At 40.1% G+C, this 15,205-nt stretch overlaps 2 protein-coding genes across 3 annotated transcripts; one reads left to right on the top strand and one right to left on the bottom strand.

The window, feature by feature from the left end:
* Positions 1-1,209: 1,209 nt before the first annotated feature.
* On the top strand, positions 1,210-6,682 carry LOC120835332 (uncharacterized). 2 transcript variants are annotated; one of them, XM_040204195.2, is made up of 6 exons: positions 1,210-1,500; positions 1,798-1,872; positions 2,883-2,918; positions 3,145-3,306; positions 3,481-3,564; positions 4,114-6,682. In XM_040204195.2, exons 1-6 carry the CDS (start codon positions 1,402-1,404, stop codon positions 4,618-4,620), a joined length of 963 nt encoding a protein of 320 aa, XP_040060129.1. In that variant the 5' UTR covers positions 1,210-1,401; the 3' UTR covers positions 4,621-6,682. The 2 variants fall into 2 exon arrangements, with proteins under 2 accessions (XP_040060129.1, XP_040060128.1); XM_040204194.2 differs by having other exon boundaries at positions 2,880-2,918.
* avil (advillin) lies at positions 6,273-14,719 on the bottom strand. The gene is made up of 20 exons (XM_040204098.2): positions 14,583-14,719; positions 14,248-14,363; positions 14,004-14,078; positions 13,622-13,818; positions 13,430-13,538; positions 13,248-13,358; positions 12,098-12,303; positions 11,925-12,003; positions 11,661-11,759; positions 11,327-11,480; positions 11,125-11,225; positions 10,446-10,583; positions 10,122-10,280; positions 9,851-10,030; positions 9,270-9,415; positions 9,017-9,161; positions 8,677-8,865; positions 8,533-8,601; positions 8,108-8,218; positions 6,273-7,479 (listed from the first exon to the last, which is right to left on the bottom strand). The coding sequence occupies exons 2-20, from the start codon at positions 14,305-14,307 to the stop codon at positions 7,366-7,368; spliced, it is 2,442 nt and encodes an 813-aa protein (XP_040060032.2). The 5' UTR covers positions 14,308-14,363; positions 14,583-14,719; the 3' UTR covers positions 6,273-7,365.
* Between the last annotated feature and the right edge of the window lie 486 nt (positions 14,720-15,205).

Below are 15,205 nucleotides of genomic sequence, written 5' to 3'. Positions count from 1 at the left end.
AGCCTTAGATGAAATGAAAACCATATGCCCTCAAAGGATCAGATAACAAATGTGTTTACTGTTTTTATTTGAGCAAAATGCATGTCCTTGCTTAAAGTGTTTGACGGTTTTCATGTTTCTTAATGCAGATGGAATTTCAATAATCAATATTAAATTCCACAACCACAATAACAACTTGAAAGCTAAGCATCAAATCTAAACATGAGTAATAAAGCTCACCCTTTCAGCAGAGGTGGAAATCAATTATTACATTAGGTCTAGTACTATATTCAAGTACAATTTTAAATAATTGTATTTTATGTCTGTATAAATATAAGGCTACAGCCATCAAAAAGTTAGCTTAGCTTAGCAACAGTGGGAAGCAGCCAGCTGACTCACACTGTGAAAGTATCTTTACATTTAGATGAAGAGAGACACTAATTGAGGACTGATATGCATTGTACATGAAATACTATATGTCTGCTGAATGGGTGCAAACACGTCCCTGTTGTTTATCTGTGCTAATGTGTTTGAATGTGGGACTCACCACGGCTCACCAGAACATAAACTCTTGTGTCTGATGGCTCAATTCCATTCAGCTGCTTTGGTTTCATGGTCATGTATTGTGCTCATAAAATAACACTGAGATATTTTTAATGTTATTGGTCATACATTTGCTTTTGCTACTTAGACAAATTAAAATGTCTGGGCAGAAATATGCATGCATTAATCAGTTATAGCAATAGTTCATCAATGAATGAAGTACACAAATGTAATAGAATAATAATGAGAATCAAAGAGATACATGAATCTAAAGTAAGACATCATTCCATAGACATCCTCCTTGCCCCTTGTCTCCGTGGAGAAATTAAGTTGTCATATTAAATTATTATCTTCAGCCCTATCCTTGAGATTTGGGTGGAAAGTTTTGAGTTGGAGCAGTGCTTCATAATCCAATTTGTTTTTTATGCTGATGATGATGATGACTAATTTTGCATGGTGATTTGAAGGGACGATTTGGATGTTGCCTATGTGTGTATTGTAATGCAATGTGGAGAGTTTCTACCCTCATCTACGTAAAATACACAATATTAGCTCACATGAACATCCGCGACTACACCTCGTTTTCCTCGATGAGTTTCAGAACTTGAAATGTGCCTCGGTGCTTATCTGAACCTGGACTTATTTAAAAAAACGCCCAACAGTTTCTAAACAGTGATTTTTGGCTTCATTCTGTGACTGCGTGGGCGAAGTGAGGGCGGGTTTACAAGTTTGGTCCCCGTGGCTTTCCGTAGGTGTCGGCCTGGGCGTCGGCAATATACGTCACTCCCAGCTGCTGCGTACAAAACTAAACACCAAGCACCTCTTCACTCAGAGAGAGCGGAGGTGTCTCTTACGTAAACGAAAATATTGATATAAAACATGCATTCTGTCACGCTGGACAGCAGCGGTTCGCCGAAGAAACGGACGTTATCTCGGGGACTGAGCGAGGACGAGTCGCTCCGCAGTATCATAAAAGAGGTGAGCGGCGTCGTTACTGATTGTTTGGAGCTCGCAAAAAGCACAACGACAACGATGTGATGGCGCTCAGTATTGGACTTTAAAAAATATTTAACGTCCGTTAAGTCGTCTTTGTGAATTTAATTTGCCTAACCTTTTGAGGATTACCGACGACTCAAACGAACACTTGGGCCTGAGGCTTCCGTTCACTTCCTCATTACTGACGTTAGCATAGCAACCGTTAGCCTGTTTATGTGTAATGTGTTGCTAGGCTCTTTCACCAACCCGCGGTGCTGTTTGGTTTTGTCTCCTTATCAGGCCGAGATTTCAACCAGGCGTCTGACACGAAGCGACAGCCGAGCGGGGACCCTGAAGAGGCGGACTGACAGTCAGGTAAGAGCCAGGTAACATGAGCGTGAGCCATGGGTGGACCGGTGTTACACCCAAACTGTTTTTTAAACCTTAACTGGTTTCTCTACGCGTGCGTATTTGTAGTTTAATGATGAAAATATGATTTGTAATTGTTTGCGTTGCACGTTTTTGAGGTGCTTGAGTATTTCCATTGTATGCTGCGCTCTACATCTAACGTCACTCCATTACATTTTAGAGGGGAATATTTGTACTTAGTATTAAACCAACTCAGTTTGAGATTCATGATTTATGTAATTCTGATATGCACACACAATGCAACGTGACATATTAACCACTGATTCACAATCTTTTTTTTTTTTTAAATCAGATAACTAGATTTGTTTGACAAACTGCTTTTGTTATTGGTACATAGGTAAAGGATCATCCTCACCTCATCCTGAAGCAAATGCTGAACTCTGAGCTGTTAACATGCATCGTGCTATACAGTGTTTATATTGGGTCCCATTTTGATAGCTGTGATTATGCTGTAGAAATGTTTGCTATGTTTTTGGAATTGTGACGGTAGATTATGAACTCCATAAAAAGGAAAACAAAGGAGTTGACCAGATGAAGCATTGGTGTCCTTCAGACATACTGAGAGATTAGTTCCTGCTAGCACAGTCATTCAAAGTTTAACCCCGTCCATTACTGGGAACAGCTGCTATCACACAGAGAATGTGATAAGGTGAGATTAAATATTAACGTCTACATTCCTAATGAGGTCACAGGATTTAAGGAAATGCCAAAATTGTGTAAAATGAAATGTTTCATAATACATTTTTTATTTTTTTGGGGACTAATAAGGCATTTTTTCATGGCAGACCTTTAACTTGTCGTTAAGTTGTGACATTTGCTGACAAGTCATATTCTATTTGTGTGGAGAGAAGTGAAGAAAAAATATCCAATATGATCTATTCGAACATGCTTCTCTTTATTGCACAACTATAAACATTATTTACAAATTAACTACTTTATTTCCCTCCTTTCAGCAGTCCGACCAGGAGCTCTACATGGGACTCCCAGAAATGGTGAGTATTTCTTACTGTTACTATGACTATTATTATTTAAAGTGTGGTGAACTGTTCCATCAGCCCTCATAGATCACCAAAGTGATGCATATTCTTTTCCATGCTGAGGGATTGTCGGCCTCTTACTGATGCCTCTGAGAGCTTACTAAGCACTTGTCCACCCACTGATGGGGATGTGTTCCTCTAAATTTGCCCACACTGATCTCTAACTGTTTTTGTGGTGCAGCTGGAGCTCCAGGCCAGCTATGAAGAGGTGGTGCAGGAGCTGCGTGGGCTGGAGGTCGAGCGAGAGACTCTGTTGTTCCAGGTGGACGTCCTGCAGGACACGCTGGAGAGTGTAGAGGAGCTGCTGGCAGAGGCCCAGAGGGAAGCTGGACAGGCCAGTACGGTGCGTTGAGGCTTCACTAGTCTGAAACACCACTTAAAAGCCTAATTTTTACACGTCTAACATCGGCAATATAAAGAAGTGTTTTAGTTTTCAATCTCTGCAATAACAAGTTTGTTTTTTCACTTGATTCAACAAAGTATGACGCTGACCAACTGTTTTTCTTTTAACTTTTAGGAGTTGGAACGAGAGAGAGAGGCCAAAAAGAAATCGGAGAGCATGGTTTGCTCTCTGATGCAAGAAGTGGAAAGTTTAAAAGAGGTGAAATGGGAGGAGAGGAGGCATTATTACACCAAACGATATATATATCTTTAGATATCATGATAAATGTTTAAAGTCGTCTAAGATGATAATAACAAGCACTCTTATCAAGCACAAAAGCTCTTAAATAAATTATAAAATACTTTTTATCTGTCAATTATTAAACAAACCACATTAAACAAAACCATGTTTTTTTTCATACTGACTTTTAATGAATTGAACTAGCACAACATCTGCTATTTTGTTGATGTATGAAAAGATCTATATTGTGATGATCACCCCAAACTTAATTTGTCGCTGAATTTAAAAAAAAAAAATCCTGTAAGGTCAAAATCATCTGAGCCTTTGTAGAACTGGGATGTTTTATTTATTTCACAATCAGGCATTTAGTTGTTTTATAAAGTTTGATTTTTCATTTGTTTCCCTCCGTGTAGTTCGGAGAATGTATTAAATTATCATGCACATTAATATAAGTAGCACACCGCTACATTGTGTTTTATCTGGAAGGACACTTCATTTAACAGCGAACCGCTTGATATCCCTTTGCAGGAGAGGAATAACAAAGCATCTGCGACAGTGGCCGCGCCGTGTGGGAGTCCCCAAATAAAAAATGATACAAAGGAATTGACCAAAAGCTCCCAGCTGTGTGAACCTCACGGTGGTGGAAGCCAAGGCCAGGCGTCAGACAAAGGAGGACAGAAGGAAAGGGCAGAGGACGAGGAATGCGTCCTGACGAAGGTGCAGAAGGTGGTCACCAAGCCGCTGAACCAGTTGCCGTCTCTTGCGGTGGATTACCCATCAAGTGAGGACGGCGTCCTACGGAGGCCTTATGAAAATGGTGTCGCGAGTGGACGAGATCCCTCTCCCGACAGGAACGACTCAGACAGCATAAGTGCCTACGAGGATGCTTCTGCTGAGACTCCAGAGCAGGACAGGAGGTTTCCGGATGAATTGGACAATTCGGAGCTGCCTGATGATTCCAAAAAATGTTCTACTAAAAGCTGCCTGGTCGATGACGAGAAAACCAAAGACCCAGATAGCTGTGTAGTGTCTTAATGTGTTCAACCTACTACTGGACGACAGGCCGAAGGTGATTGATTGATTATTGGTAATTTGGTATGATTCAAGAGCTCTTTGATCTGATAACGATGTTCTTAAAAAACTTTGAGGCCAACAATAAAACGTCCCTTTAGGCTCTGGGTAATGATAATTTTACACTAGGTTTTACAATTGTTTTTAACAAAATAATGAATTATCCCTCAGCTTACTGTATAATTAGTTATAATTTTATACTGTTATACACTATATACATAATACTATTTTACAATTCTATATTTCAGTTTTCACCAGACAAAGAAACTCAGGATCCATTTGTTAACAAGCTGAAATTCAACTAATGATTACTTACTATTATTTGCCAATAATTTCTTTTTATCTTTGTCATATTTTTTGTAATTGGTGGATCGGACTATAGTTCGTGCTGCTTTGTCTGTTTGCCTCTTTTGTTAAGGTTTGTTTGTATACTAGCCGCTGCCAGGTCATTCATCGAGATGACAAAACAGTGAGCTCTGTAATTATATTTAATGGGAACGGTTACTGTTTTTGGCTTCTATAACGTCAGAAATGCAGGAATTTGTATAAGCAGCAGTTGCAGAGCCTGCTGGAGGATCGTTTTGAACAGGGTCAGCATCAGGAAGTTAAGGATGTTTAAAATATTTTAAATTACAGATTTCTTTTTTTAATTAAGGGAAAATGCTATTTATGTGCTCCCTTGCTGATCTTTAAAAGAAGATTCACTTTTGTAACTTTCTATTCACGTCCCCTTTTCCTGTTTTTATGTTGTTAGGATATTTAGGGAAATAGATTTGGCTGCATTTGCACTTTTTTTGTATTGTGGCATAACATTGTCCAACTTCATTAGAAACGATATTCCTTTGACAACCAAACGCGTCAGCGAGAAGTAACGAGCGGCCCTGCTGCAGGCTTCTTCTCTGTCTGTGATGCTGTATGTTTGCAGTGAAATTGGCTAAAAGTAGTCTTTCATCTTCTGCGATAGCCACAAACCCTTTTTATTTAATTAGAATCTTTTGTTTGTTTTTTACTGAGATTTCCTTCTTGCTCGATGCTGGTATGGGCCCTTCCACCTCACGCACCTGAGGAGAATGATTATTATTTCCAAATTCCACATGAATTGATGTTTCTGTAATCATTACTTTAGCACACAGTTAACGTTTATATGAAAAAATCCGATACGGTATTTACTTTGAAGATGGGGATTTCAAAGGGATTTCCTTTCTTTGTTCGATAATGTATCAATCTGTTCAGTTATTTTATGGTGTCTCTTTAGCAAAATCAGTTTTGATTGAACAAATCATGTGACGGTAATTTAGCCTCTAATTCTGTTACACATAAAAACAAAGCAATATCAATACACTGACATATAGATACAATATTGCTGCATTTAGCTGCTTTTGTTGTTGGTTAATGTCTGTATCTACTTATTTGCCTTTTGCGTTACTTTGTTACATTTCAACATACGGCTGGTTCACCTGCTTGTATCTGATTATCTGTTGTGTTAGCTGCCATGACACACAAAGCCTTTGACACCAACTGCCCAGATTACGTGCTGCTTGTTCCACGTGAGTGAGTGAGAGTGATTGTGTGCTGTCGTCAGGTCTTGACCTGTCGTCAGGCCAGTTGCAACAAATGGTCAGACTTTTTTTTTACATGACCAGCCACAATCATTGATTGTTTGTCTTATCTATGATTCAATTTATATACCTTGTGCTTTCCTGTCAGGTCAAAGGATTTGGTTTGTTGTAACAAACCAGTAGAGTTACGTAAGTCTGACTTTGAACACATTTTTAGAATTCCATCGCTGTAGCTGTTTTGAAGTTTGAACGCAGCGGTGGAGTTATTCATCAATTCATCAAATTGGTTGTGTTTTTAATATTCTTTACTGCAAATGTTCTTACTAAGTTTGTCTTTTATGGGTCTACGTCATTTCTATGACATTTACTTAGTATGAATGGTTCAGATGGAACAGTCAGTTACATTCATTTTTACTTATAACAGAAAATACATTCCAGACATATCAAAATAAAAACAGTGAATAGTGTTGATGTCTGTCATTGTTTTCAACTTGGATATAAAATATTCACGACATGTTAAAAGATTCACCATCACTAAAGTTACATAGAAAGTTGTGAAGCTGAAAACAGAAGGACAGTTATGCCATGGAAATTCTGAGGGTAAATGTCAATTCCCCCTTCGAGGGATCTATTCCTGTTAAATGTAAAATGCTGTAGACGTAACATAGACAACTTCATTATTCAGACTTTTACATATATCATTTTGCCAAAAATCTGATTGAAGTCACCAAACAGTTCCCACCCAGCAGCTGTTGAGTGGTGCCAATGCACTGTTATCGCTTGCACCGCCATGTTGACTGGTGCTTTGAGAAAGTGTGAGTCTCTGCAACCAATTCTACATGTATTCATTCTAAATATACAAGTAGTAGTTAAGTCTCGTTGGCCTTGTTTCACATTTTGTTCGGACATGGTGTGTTATTTCAGAAGAGGTAAGCTATGCCACACAAACACACGAAGATAAGCAGATAAAATGGTTTACATGTTCTCATACTGGGAGTTCAAATATTATCACAAGCCAAGAGTTGATTGTATAACATAAGCAAAGGTTTCAAAATAATGAAGTACTAAATATTTTTGAAAATTATGAATTGAAGATCAGATTGGGTTACTACTGCTAAAAAAACTCTTTATTTCAAATAAAGAAATATGATCAAAACATCCCCTTTTCCTTCTTCATTTTCAGTTGTTTCCACCCTGGCAAGCTGACAAAGTTGTCTTTGGTCATCCCAAATACCAAGTTGAAGTCGGAGTCAGACAGGTGTTTCTGAAAAGCACATTTTAGTGAAACATGATATATAATACATTTTTGGTCGTATTTAACAGCAAAGCATGGTTATGCAATAGGGTGCACAATGCTGACTCATCAAAGACAGAACAGGGAAAGAATCAAGGCCTGTGTTGATTAATAAGTAATGGTCCTGAATGATAAAAACAATGAAACAGCGAGTACAATGAGAATGATGGGACGCCTTGAGTTAAATTGGATAGCAATGCTTTGTGTTATTACAAATGAACTGCCAAGGATGTTTCTCAAATGTAAATATGTAATTTTGTACAAATAAAAAGGAAAGTGGAGAGAGCAGTTTAGCTTAACATGCAAAAAATGGCCAATTTTTATACTGTCAGCTTAAATAAATACATATTGAGAAACACATTTAATATAAATATATTCAATAAAAATAAATGATTAGAATATATTTTTAGGTTTGAATTTTGCTTTTTTTATCCGAACACATAGTGAAATTAAGAATTCCCACGGTGGACAATTAAATGTGATATTTCACTCTATCACACTATGGTATGCGCGCGCACACACACACACACACACACACACACACACACACACACACACACACACACACACACACACACACACACACACACACATCTACCTCTTTCTGGGTTGGGTCAACACCTTCAGGCAGCTCGCTGTTTATCTTGTTGACCAAGTCGTTGGGTGGAAAAGACTGAAAGATTTTCTTACTTTCAACACACTTCTGCTCCTAGAAAGTCCCATTGAGGTTCAGTTTAGATTATTGAAATTCTACTCATTTATCACTTTCTGTTGTGGCATTGAATCAGATGGTGATCGAGTACTTTGTTGATGCAAGTTTTTTACTCCTGTCCATTAATTGTTATTATAACTAACAATAGCTAACAACATAATGCTTGAGGTTAGACTGGATGTCTGCAACCCTACAGTAACCATTCCTGAATGTGCCTCTGTACACAACCTCCATCCATTAGCGACGTGCATTCAGAAAAAGGGTAACATTTTGTATTAGACACATTTCTAAAACAATAAAACCATGCTTACTGTTGTAACATTAACCGGTGCTGCTTCTTCTCCCAACTCCTTTTTCAAATCCTCATAGCTCTTTCCTCCCTAAAAGAAAGAAATGTCATTTTTATCCTCCTCAATGTACATGTTGATGCTCCATTCCAGTTCAAAAGTACTCACATTCCATTTGAAGGGGTCCCAGGCTGTGAACCACCCAGTGAATGTGGGCGGCTCAAAACCCTGCTTGATCAAGAGGACGGGGGTGTCAGGGTCTCTGGTGCCCGGGTGGGTGCGCAGGTACTCTTGGCTGGTCACCACTGATTCTTTACGTTCAACCTCATTGGCCTCTTTACCAATCCACAGAAACACCTGGGACAAACAATAACAAACAGCCCTTTTAGGAGAAAGTAACATGGCACAGAAAAGCCTACAAAGAAATGCAGGTATATCGGGGATGTTATCATTCAGTTTTTGTACCATGCAAATGTACTACAGGCACTACATTAACTGTCTACCTCACCTGGTCCCATGTGTCCAGCAGCATGACATCATCCTCAATGAGGTCATCCTGTGTGAACTGAGTCACCTCATTCACGATGAAACAGCCCGTCTTATTGGAGCATTCGAACAAGCGCGCCTGGTGGTCGGACACCATCTGCTGTAATCTGCAATCATCAAGGTGACACGTCAAAAAAGTGGCAAACGCATTACCGTTGCTGCAAACAGTCTTCACAAAGCCATTTTTGCAAATATTAGTATCGTGTCATCATCACCTCTTCTCACTAGCATAGGGAGCTTTCCCTCCGAGCAACTCCCAGAACTCAACGGGCTCCTGACCCTCTGCCACGATCTCCTCAGAGCCCTGTCCAATCACACAGCTCACCTCCTTTGCCATGGCTCTCTCGTCTCCACTTGATCCCTGGCAACAGAAGGTGAGTCATAGTTACCATGTACACTGTATGGCAAAGAGTAAATAGAGACCCAAACATTATATATTACATTACAGGTATTTGGTTGACACTTTCATCCAAAGCGATTTACATCACATTTTTTAACCCATGGATTTTTTACATTTTTGCCCAGGGAGCAATTGGGGTTTAGACACTTCGACTTGGGACATGGGGCATCCGGGACTCGAACCCGGAACCACCAACCTTGTGGTTCCCAGCACACCCGCTCTACCCCTGCGCCACGACGACATCAAGAGACATCTCATCAATAACCACAGGTGTCAACTTGCTAATATGAGATTATTTTGGGAAGACTTCCCAACTGGTCCCATTTACCGCAGGAGCTAATACAATTCAGTTCATACTATCAGTGTAACATTATGATGTCAAAACATGTCTTTTACCTTTCCACACCACAGATGGATTCCTGATTGGCTCTTTAGTAAAAACACATCATTGGAGTTCAGAGAGGTAGCCAGCGCAGGGACCTCAATGGCTTTTGTGTTGTACGGGTCAGAACCATGGACCTGGAAAAACCTTATCGGGGGCTCGGGGTCGGAAGACCCTTTTCTAGACGTGCCCCCCTCAAAGAAAAAATGACAAACAGTCGTTACTCGCATAGAAACATTATCCACAAGGACACTTCCAAATAAATGATTATGAAGGGAGTTGTACCTCAAAGATGACCATTTTACCCTTAAACATGGCCAGAAAGTGTCTTGGTTCTTTGCCCATTGTTATTCTGACTTGAACTGGCTCACCACCGTACTTCTGATCCAAGTCCACAGCCTGAAATGCTGAGGCTGCAACTTCATCCTGTGTTGCATGACGACCCTGAATGAAGGGGTAAAATAAGTCAATTAAATTTTGCAGGGAAGAAATGGCTAAAGCAGTGAACGTGAGGGAAAAACTGTCTTTATGTAACAATGTAAGAAGATTAATACTTTAGTGTATTAAATTATTATCATAATCTAAGTGGCTTTTAAAGAAAATTCTCACCTGCCAAATGTAGAGCAGATAGTACTTCTTGCTGTGAACCAAGTAAGAGTAGAGGATCAGGTAGCAGTCTCCTCCATAGAAGTATCCGTACGATTGAGGGTCCACCGGGACAAGCTCCAGGTTCTCAATTCTCCACACCTGGGAACGTTAAAGAGCTTCAATAACATTACATCACAGTTCGTTGAGCTTAACGTCTGTAGAGAGGTTAGTGCTCCCATGATGCTCCAACGCTCATTGGCATGAGAAAAAAGGTGTTGGTAAGGAATCGAAAGCAAAGCATTCCTTTTTTCATAGGACGCATTTAGACATGTCACAATAAGAAACTGTGCACAGGTGTAAATAATAAAATAAAGCTCACTGTCAAACTGTCGCAGCTCAATTGAACAGAACGGAGGCTTTGTTATTGTTATCAGTAACACCTGCTGCTTTTCCTGACAAGTCAAAGTGTGGGCTGTGAAAAGGGCATTTTGAGATCTAGTTAATCAAATTACCACAAGCTATTGCCAGTCTGGGCCCCCAAGGATGTCAGCACTGAGACTTTGTCTTTTTTACCTGTTGTTATTGATCAAATTGTACTTTGATCTAATTGTTAATGGTAGCATAGCGCGGATGAAGCTGACAGTATTCACTCATGTTGATTATGGACTGATCCTCCTAAAAGTGAAATGGTCCCGGTTACCTCCACTTGACCTGATCCATCGTCCACCATTCGTTCCTGTGCAGCAACCTTTGGCATCACATGCATCAGAGAGGCATCAAACTTTTCCTGTTTGATATGAGCTGAAGCAAAACAGAACCCGTGTTTATTTTTATTCAGGATTCAGGAGCATTACTTTTATTCTGTGCTCGTTGTGTTTGTGCAAACTTAAGAACATACATACCCACTTTTCCTTTTGAATTCACTTTGCCCAGACCTTGAGTCTGGTCCTTTACAGTCCACCTCTGGAACAGCTGCTTGAAGAGAGCTGACTCTGCCCCGTCATTGACCGTCTCCACATTTGTTGTGTTCGGGTAGTTTTTGGTTTTGATGAACTCCTACACCGTCCAATCAGACAAAAACCCACGCATGCACTATTGTAGATTATTGGAGCACTCCTGCAGTAAACTGCATTAGATTTAGCTATGAGTTGTATCTTATACACTTGAGCAACTGAGTGTCTATAATATTGATCAAACACCAGCTAAAGATCCTTGAGATGATGTAGAGACACTCACCAAGGCTCTGGCCATCGTAGCCTGTCTCTCAGCTTTGTTGGCTTTCTTCCCCTTCCACACAAAGATCTTTGTCCCTCCCTGATCCAGGAAGTAGCAGTCCTAAACACACAATTGTGTAATAAGTAATTTCTTACCATCAGTAAATACTGTATTTCTGAGTCATTTCAGTCCAGACACTGGTGAACAGGATTATCCCACTAGACGAACAACCACACCCAATTTCATGGTGGCATTTTTTAATAGGGCAATATTGCACCAACTCACGTCGTGTTTCAGGAGATCCTGAACCAGTGGTCTAGAAGCAATTTCTGTGACAGTCATCTGACCATCCGCATCTGTCACACTGAAATAAAAGAGAAAAAAAATAATGAGTAGAAAGAAACAGCGCTTTGACCGGATGTGAACTACACGAAACGCTTGGCCTGGCTGCAGCTCACTGGTGAAGAGTGAGATTTGACTTCTGTTCCTGGTCAGGAGTTTTGTCTGGAGGTCCGTCTGTCAGCCCTGAGCTTCTGGCTCCAAGAACACTGTTCAGGATCTCCATAGTTTGAGGAGAGTTGCTCTCTGCGTCACCTTCGATCACTCGGATCTCCGCCCGACCTCCTCGTTCTCTGTCTCGGATGTCTTTGGCCAACATCATACCCTGAGAAGCAAAAAGCGAAACACCACAAAATCAAGAAATCTCAGAAAATGAGGTATATGATGTAAGATTTCATTGGTGTAGTGACAATCTGATTGCTAATCTGTGTACCGCAAAAGACAGAAAGAAAAAAACATTTCAACCACGCTTTTGTTAGCACACATCTGGAATGAGTCATCTAAAAGAATATGTAAAAGTGCAAAACACTGGATAAGGAGAATTTCCATTGGCTCTAAACACCTGTCATCATGGCGACAGCTGAGCAGGGGCCAGCTGAGGGAACTGCAAAAATGCACCTAACAGTGTTTACTTGAAGGGGAAGTGAAGGGGGGCGGGGGGGGGGCTACATCAAAAGCATTATGCGTTGTACTCTATGAGCGGAGTGCAGGGCAAGCACGAGCTAGCCAAATGGGCAGGCTCACATGCAAAATCATGCATCGAGCTACTTCAAAGCAACCACTATCTCTTTACGTAGCAACAGTTGTTTGTTGCTATAATAATAGTCACAATTTTGCATATTATGATGGGCCATGTTACTATTGGATAAATGTTACATCTCAACTAACTTAGATTTGGAGTACAATAGTTGTATAAGCACCTAGAATATAAATATGCCCTGAAAGCTTCAGTCCTCACTGCATTGCTGTAGTTTTGAACTGTGTGCGGTGGAATAATGAATAATTCATAGCCTCAGCCCTTCTTACAGGAAGAAGGAAATGGGTTTTGACTGCACACACAGCAAAGCTTTAGAGGATTAAAAATTATATTAATATCTGGGGTGAGCAGCACGAAAAGCCTTGTTTCAGAACAACTTAAACATATATCTCACACTCCGATACAATACTGCAAATATAACACTAGAGCAGTTACAGCATGGATGTCATTTTCAGTTCCTATGATCATAGTAGATCATAGATAGAAAACGCACACAGTCACAAACATCTTACTTTAAGTTTTTCCTGTTTGTTACTCTTGGGTCCGTTCCACTGAACGATGGTCTTTCCAATGTCCAACAAAAACACATCTCCAAGGTTGAAGCTCTTCCAGCTCATCTCCACCTGAAACAATTTAAGACATCAATCTCTCTTCTTGTGTCCCATAATGTTAAGTAGCGTGAAATGTGGCGTACCTCGTTTGCAATGACTCTTTTCCTCCCTTTGACATGAAGCAGTCTCTTAACATCATAGCAGTTGGTTTCGATGTGCCTCATACCTGATGCAACTCCACCTTTCTTACAGCTGAATAAGAAAGGATGATGATTATTTGGTTTTGTGTCTCTGTCTATAAAACGATCGCCTTCTGTACCCACATTTTCACTCACATCAATCCTTGTTTGAAGTAGCCTCTAAAGGCATCTGACTCGTGATTCTGAACCTCGCGGTGCTGGACCGGAGTGGAACCCAAGAATTCATCGAGCTGTATGGTGTAAAGAGCAGCGGCACCCTGTTCATCCGTAGTGGACTGTGAGCCGATCCAGTAGTGGATATCGTAACTGAGAGAGGAGCTTGTCTTCTGGGTCTGTGGTTGAGAGAAGGAAGAGAGCGTGCGGGGTGTCAATCAGACCCGGATCAGGTTATCTGATATATTGAAAGACAAAAGCTTCATGCTTTAGCTGTGTTATATAAAGTCTACAAATACAGTGGGCGTTTCAAATTAGCAGCCACTGCAACATAAACCACAATTAGTGACTTTCTCAGACTTACAGACAGAAGTACGTAGCAGTCGCCCTCATAAAAGTTTCCATAAGATTTCTCTGGGACTTGTACCAGCTCCATTTTCTGTTGCACAGATAAAAGAAAATTTGGTTTCAGATCTGATAGCTTAAATTTCCCCACATCCTCACTGCTGTTTTTGTCATTCATGCCAGGACTTTGGCCATTTCTAATGACCAAACACCTGATTTGGGAACTTCAACAGTCATACTGTAGTATCAAAGTGGTAAAGTACCTCGATTCTCCAGATTATAATCCCAGCGCTGTGATTCACTGCTCTGAATGTGTACTCCATGTTGCTCGGATGAGAACGGTTTCAGTGGCTCTTCTTCCCTTTTGTTGCTTTGTTTTCTTTTTTTAGAAGAGGAGATCATTATCAAATAATATTTTTTGGTAAATCAAATATAACAGAATACAGAATAACAAAAACAGAAATTTTTTAAGAATTTGGAAATTTGTTTGCCTCTTCAGTCTATTTTTCTTATGATAAACTGCAGAACATGTGATTTATTGCAAACATGTAAATCAACATGATCAATTTCATAGTTTATAATATCCAACAGAACATACCTGGTATTCGTGTCCTCTGGAAGACTTCACTGCATTCTGACAACAAAAGGCCCCCAATCCGCTTCCCCTCACTGCCCCTAAATAATTTGCCTGTGTTTGCATGTTTCAGGACCTCTCACAGGTTCTGCCCAATCACTGAAGAAAACACAAAATCCTGTAGGCAAATGCGCTGAAAAGAAGGATTGTCTCATATTCAAATGCACAAACACACGCAGTAATCTCCGCCATCTTGTCAACGTGCCACGCACCTCATTCACACCATAAATGGATGTATGCTTAGCTATTGGTTGAAAGACTGTAAATGAGCTTTCACAGGAACTATTATTGAAGCTACTGATTTATTAATTATATATATATACATATATTAGTAGCAGTATGCATGATCTTTTTATTTGTATAATGCACCTTTAAATATCTGCTGTGCTGGAAAGAAGTTTGTAAAATAGAACAATCCAGCGATGTGGGCTTTGTTGCTCCACATCTTTAAATCTCAGGATGAACTGTCGGTAATGTTGGTACTAAGCAGAGGAATATGGAACATGCGGAACATGTGGACGGAAAAAGACAGACTTTCGCTGCTGCATTTATTTGGACTTTCACTCTTTTAAAACTGACCACCGTGA

This window comes from Gasterosteus aculeatus, chromosome 17 (genome assembly GCF_964276395.1).
Source record: "Gasterosteus aculeatus chromosome 17, fGasAcu3.hap1.1, whole genome shotgun sequence".
NCBI classification, from domain to species: Eukaryota; Metazoa; Chordata; class Actinopteri; order Perciformes; family Gasterosteidae; genus Gasterosteus; species Gasterosteus aculeatus.
Note: the sequence above shows the minus strand (reverse complement) of the source record. Positions and strands in the feature narration are given on the sequence as shown.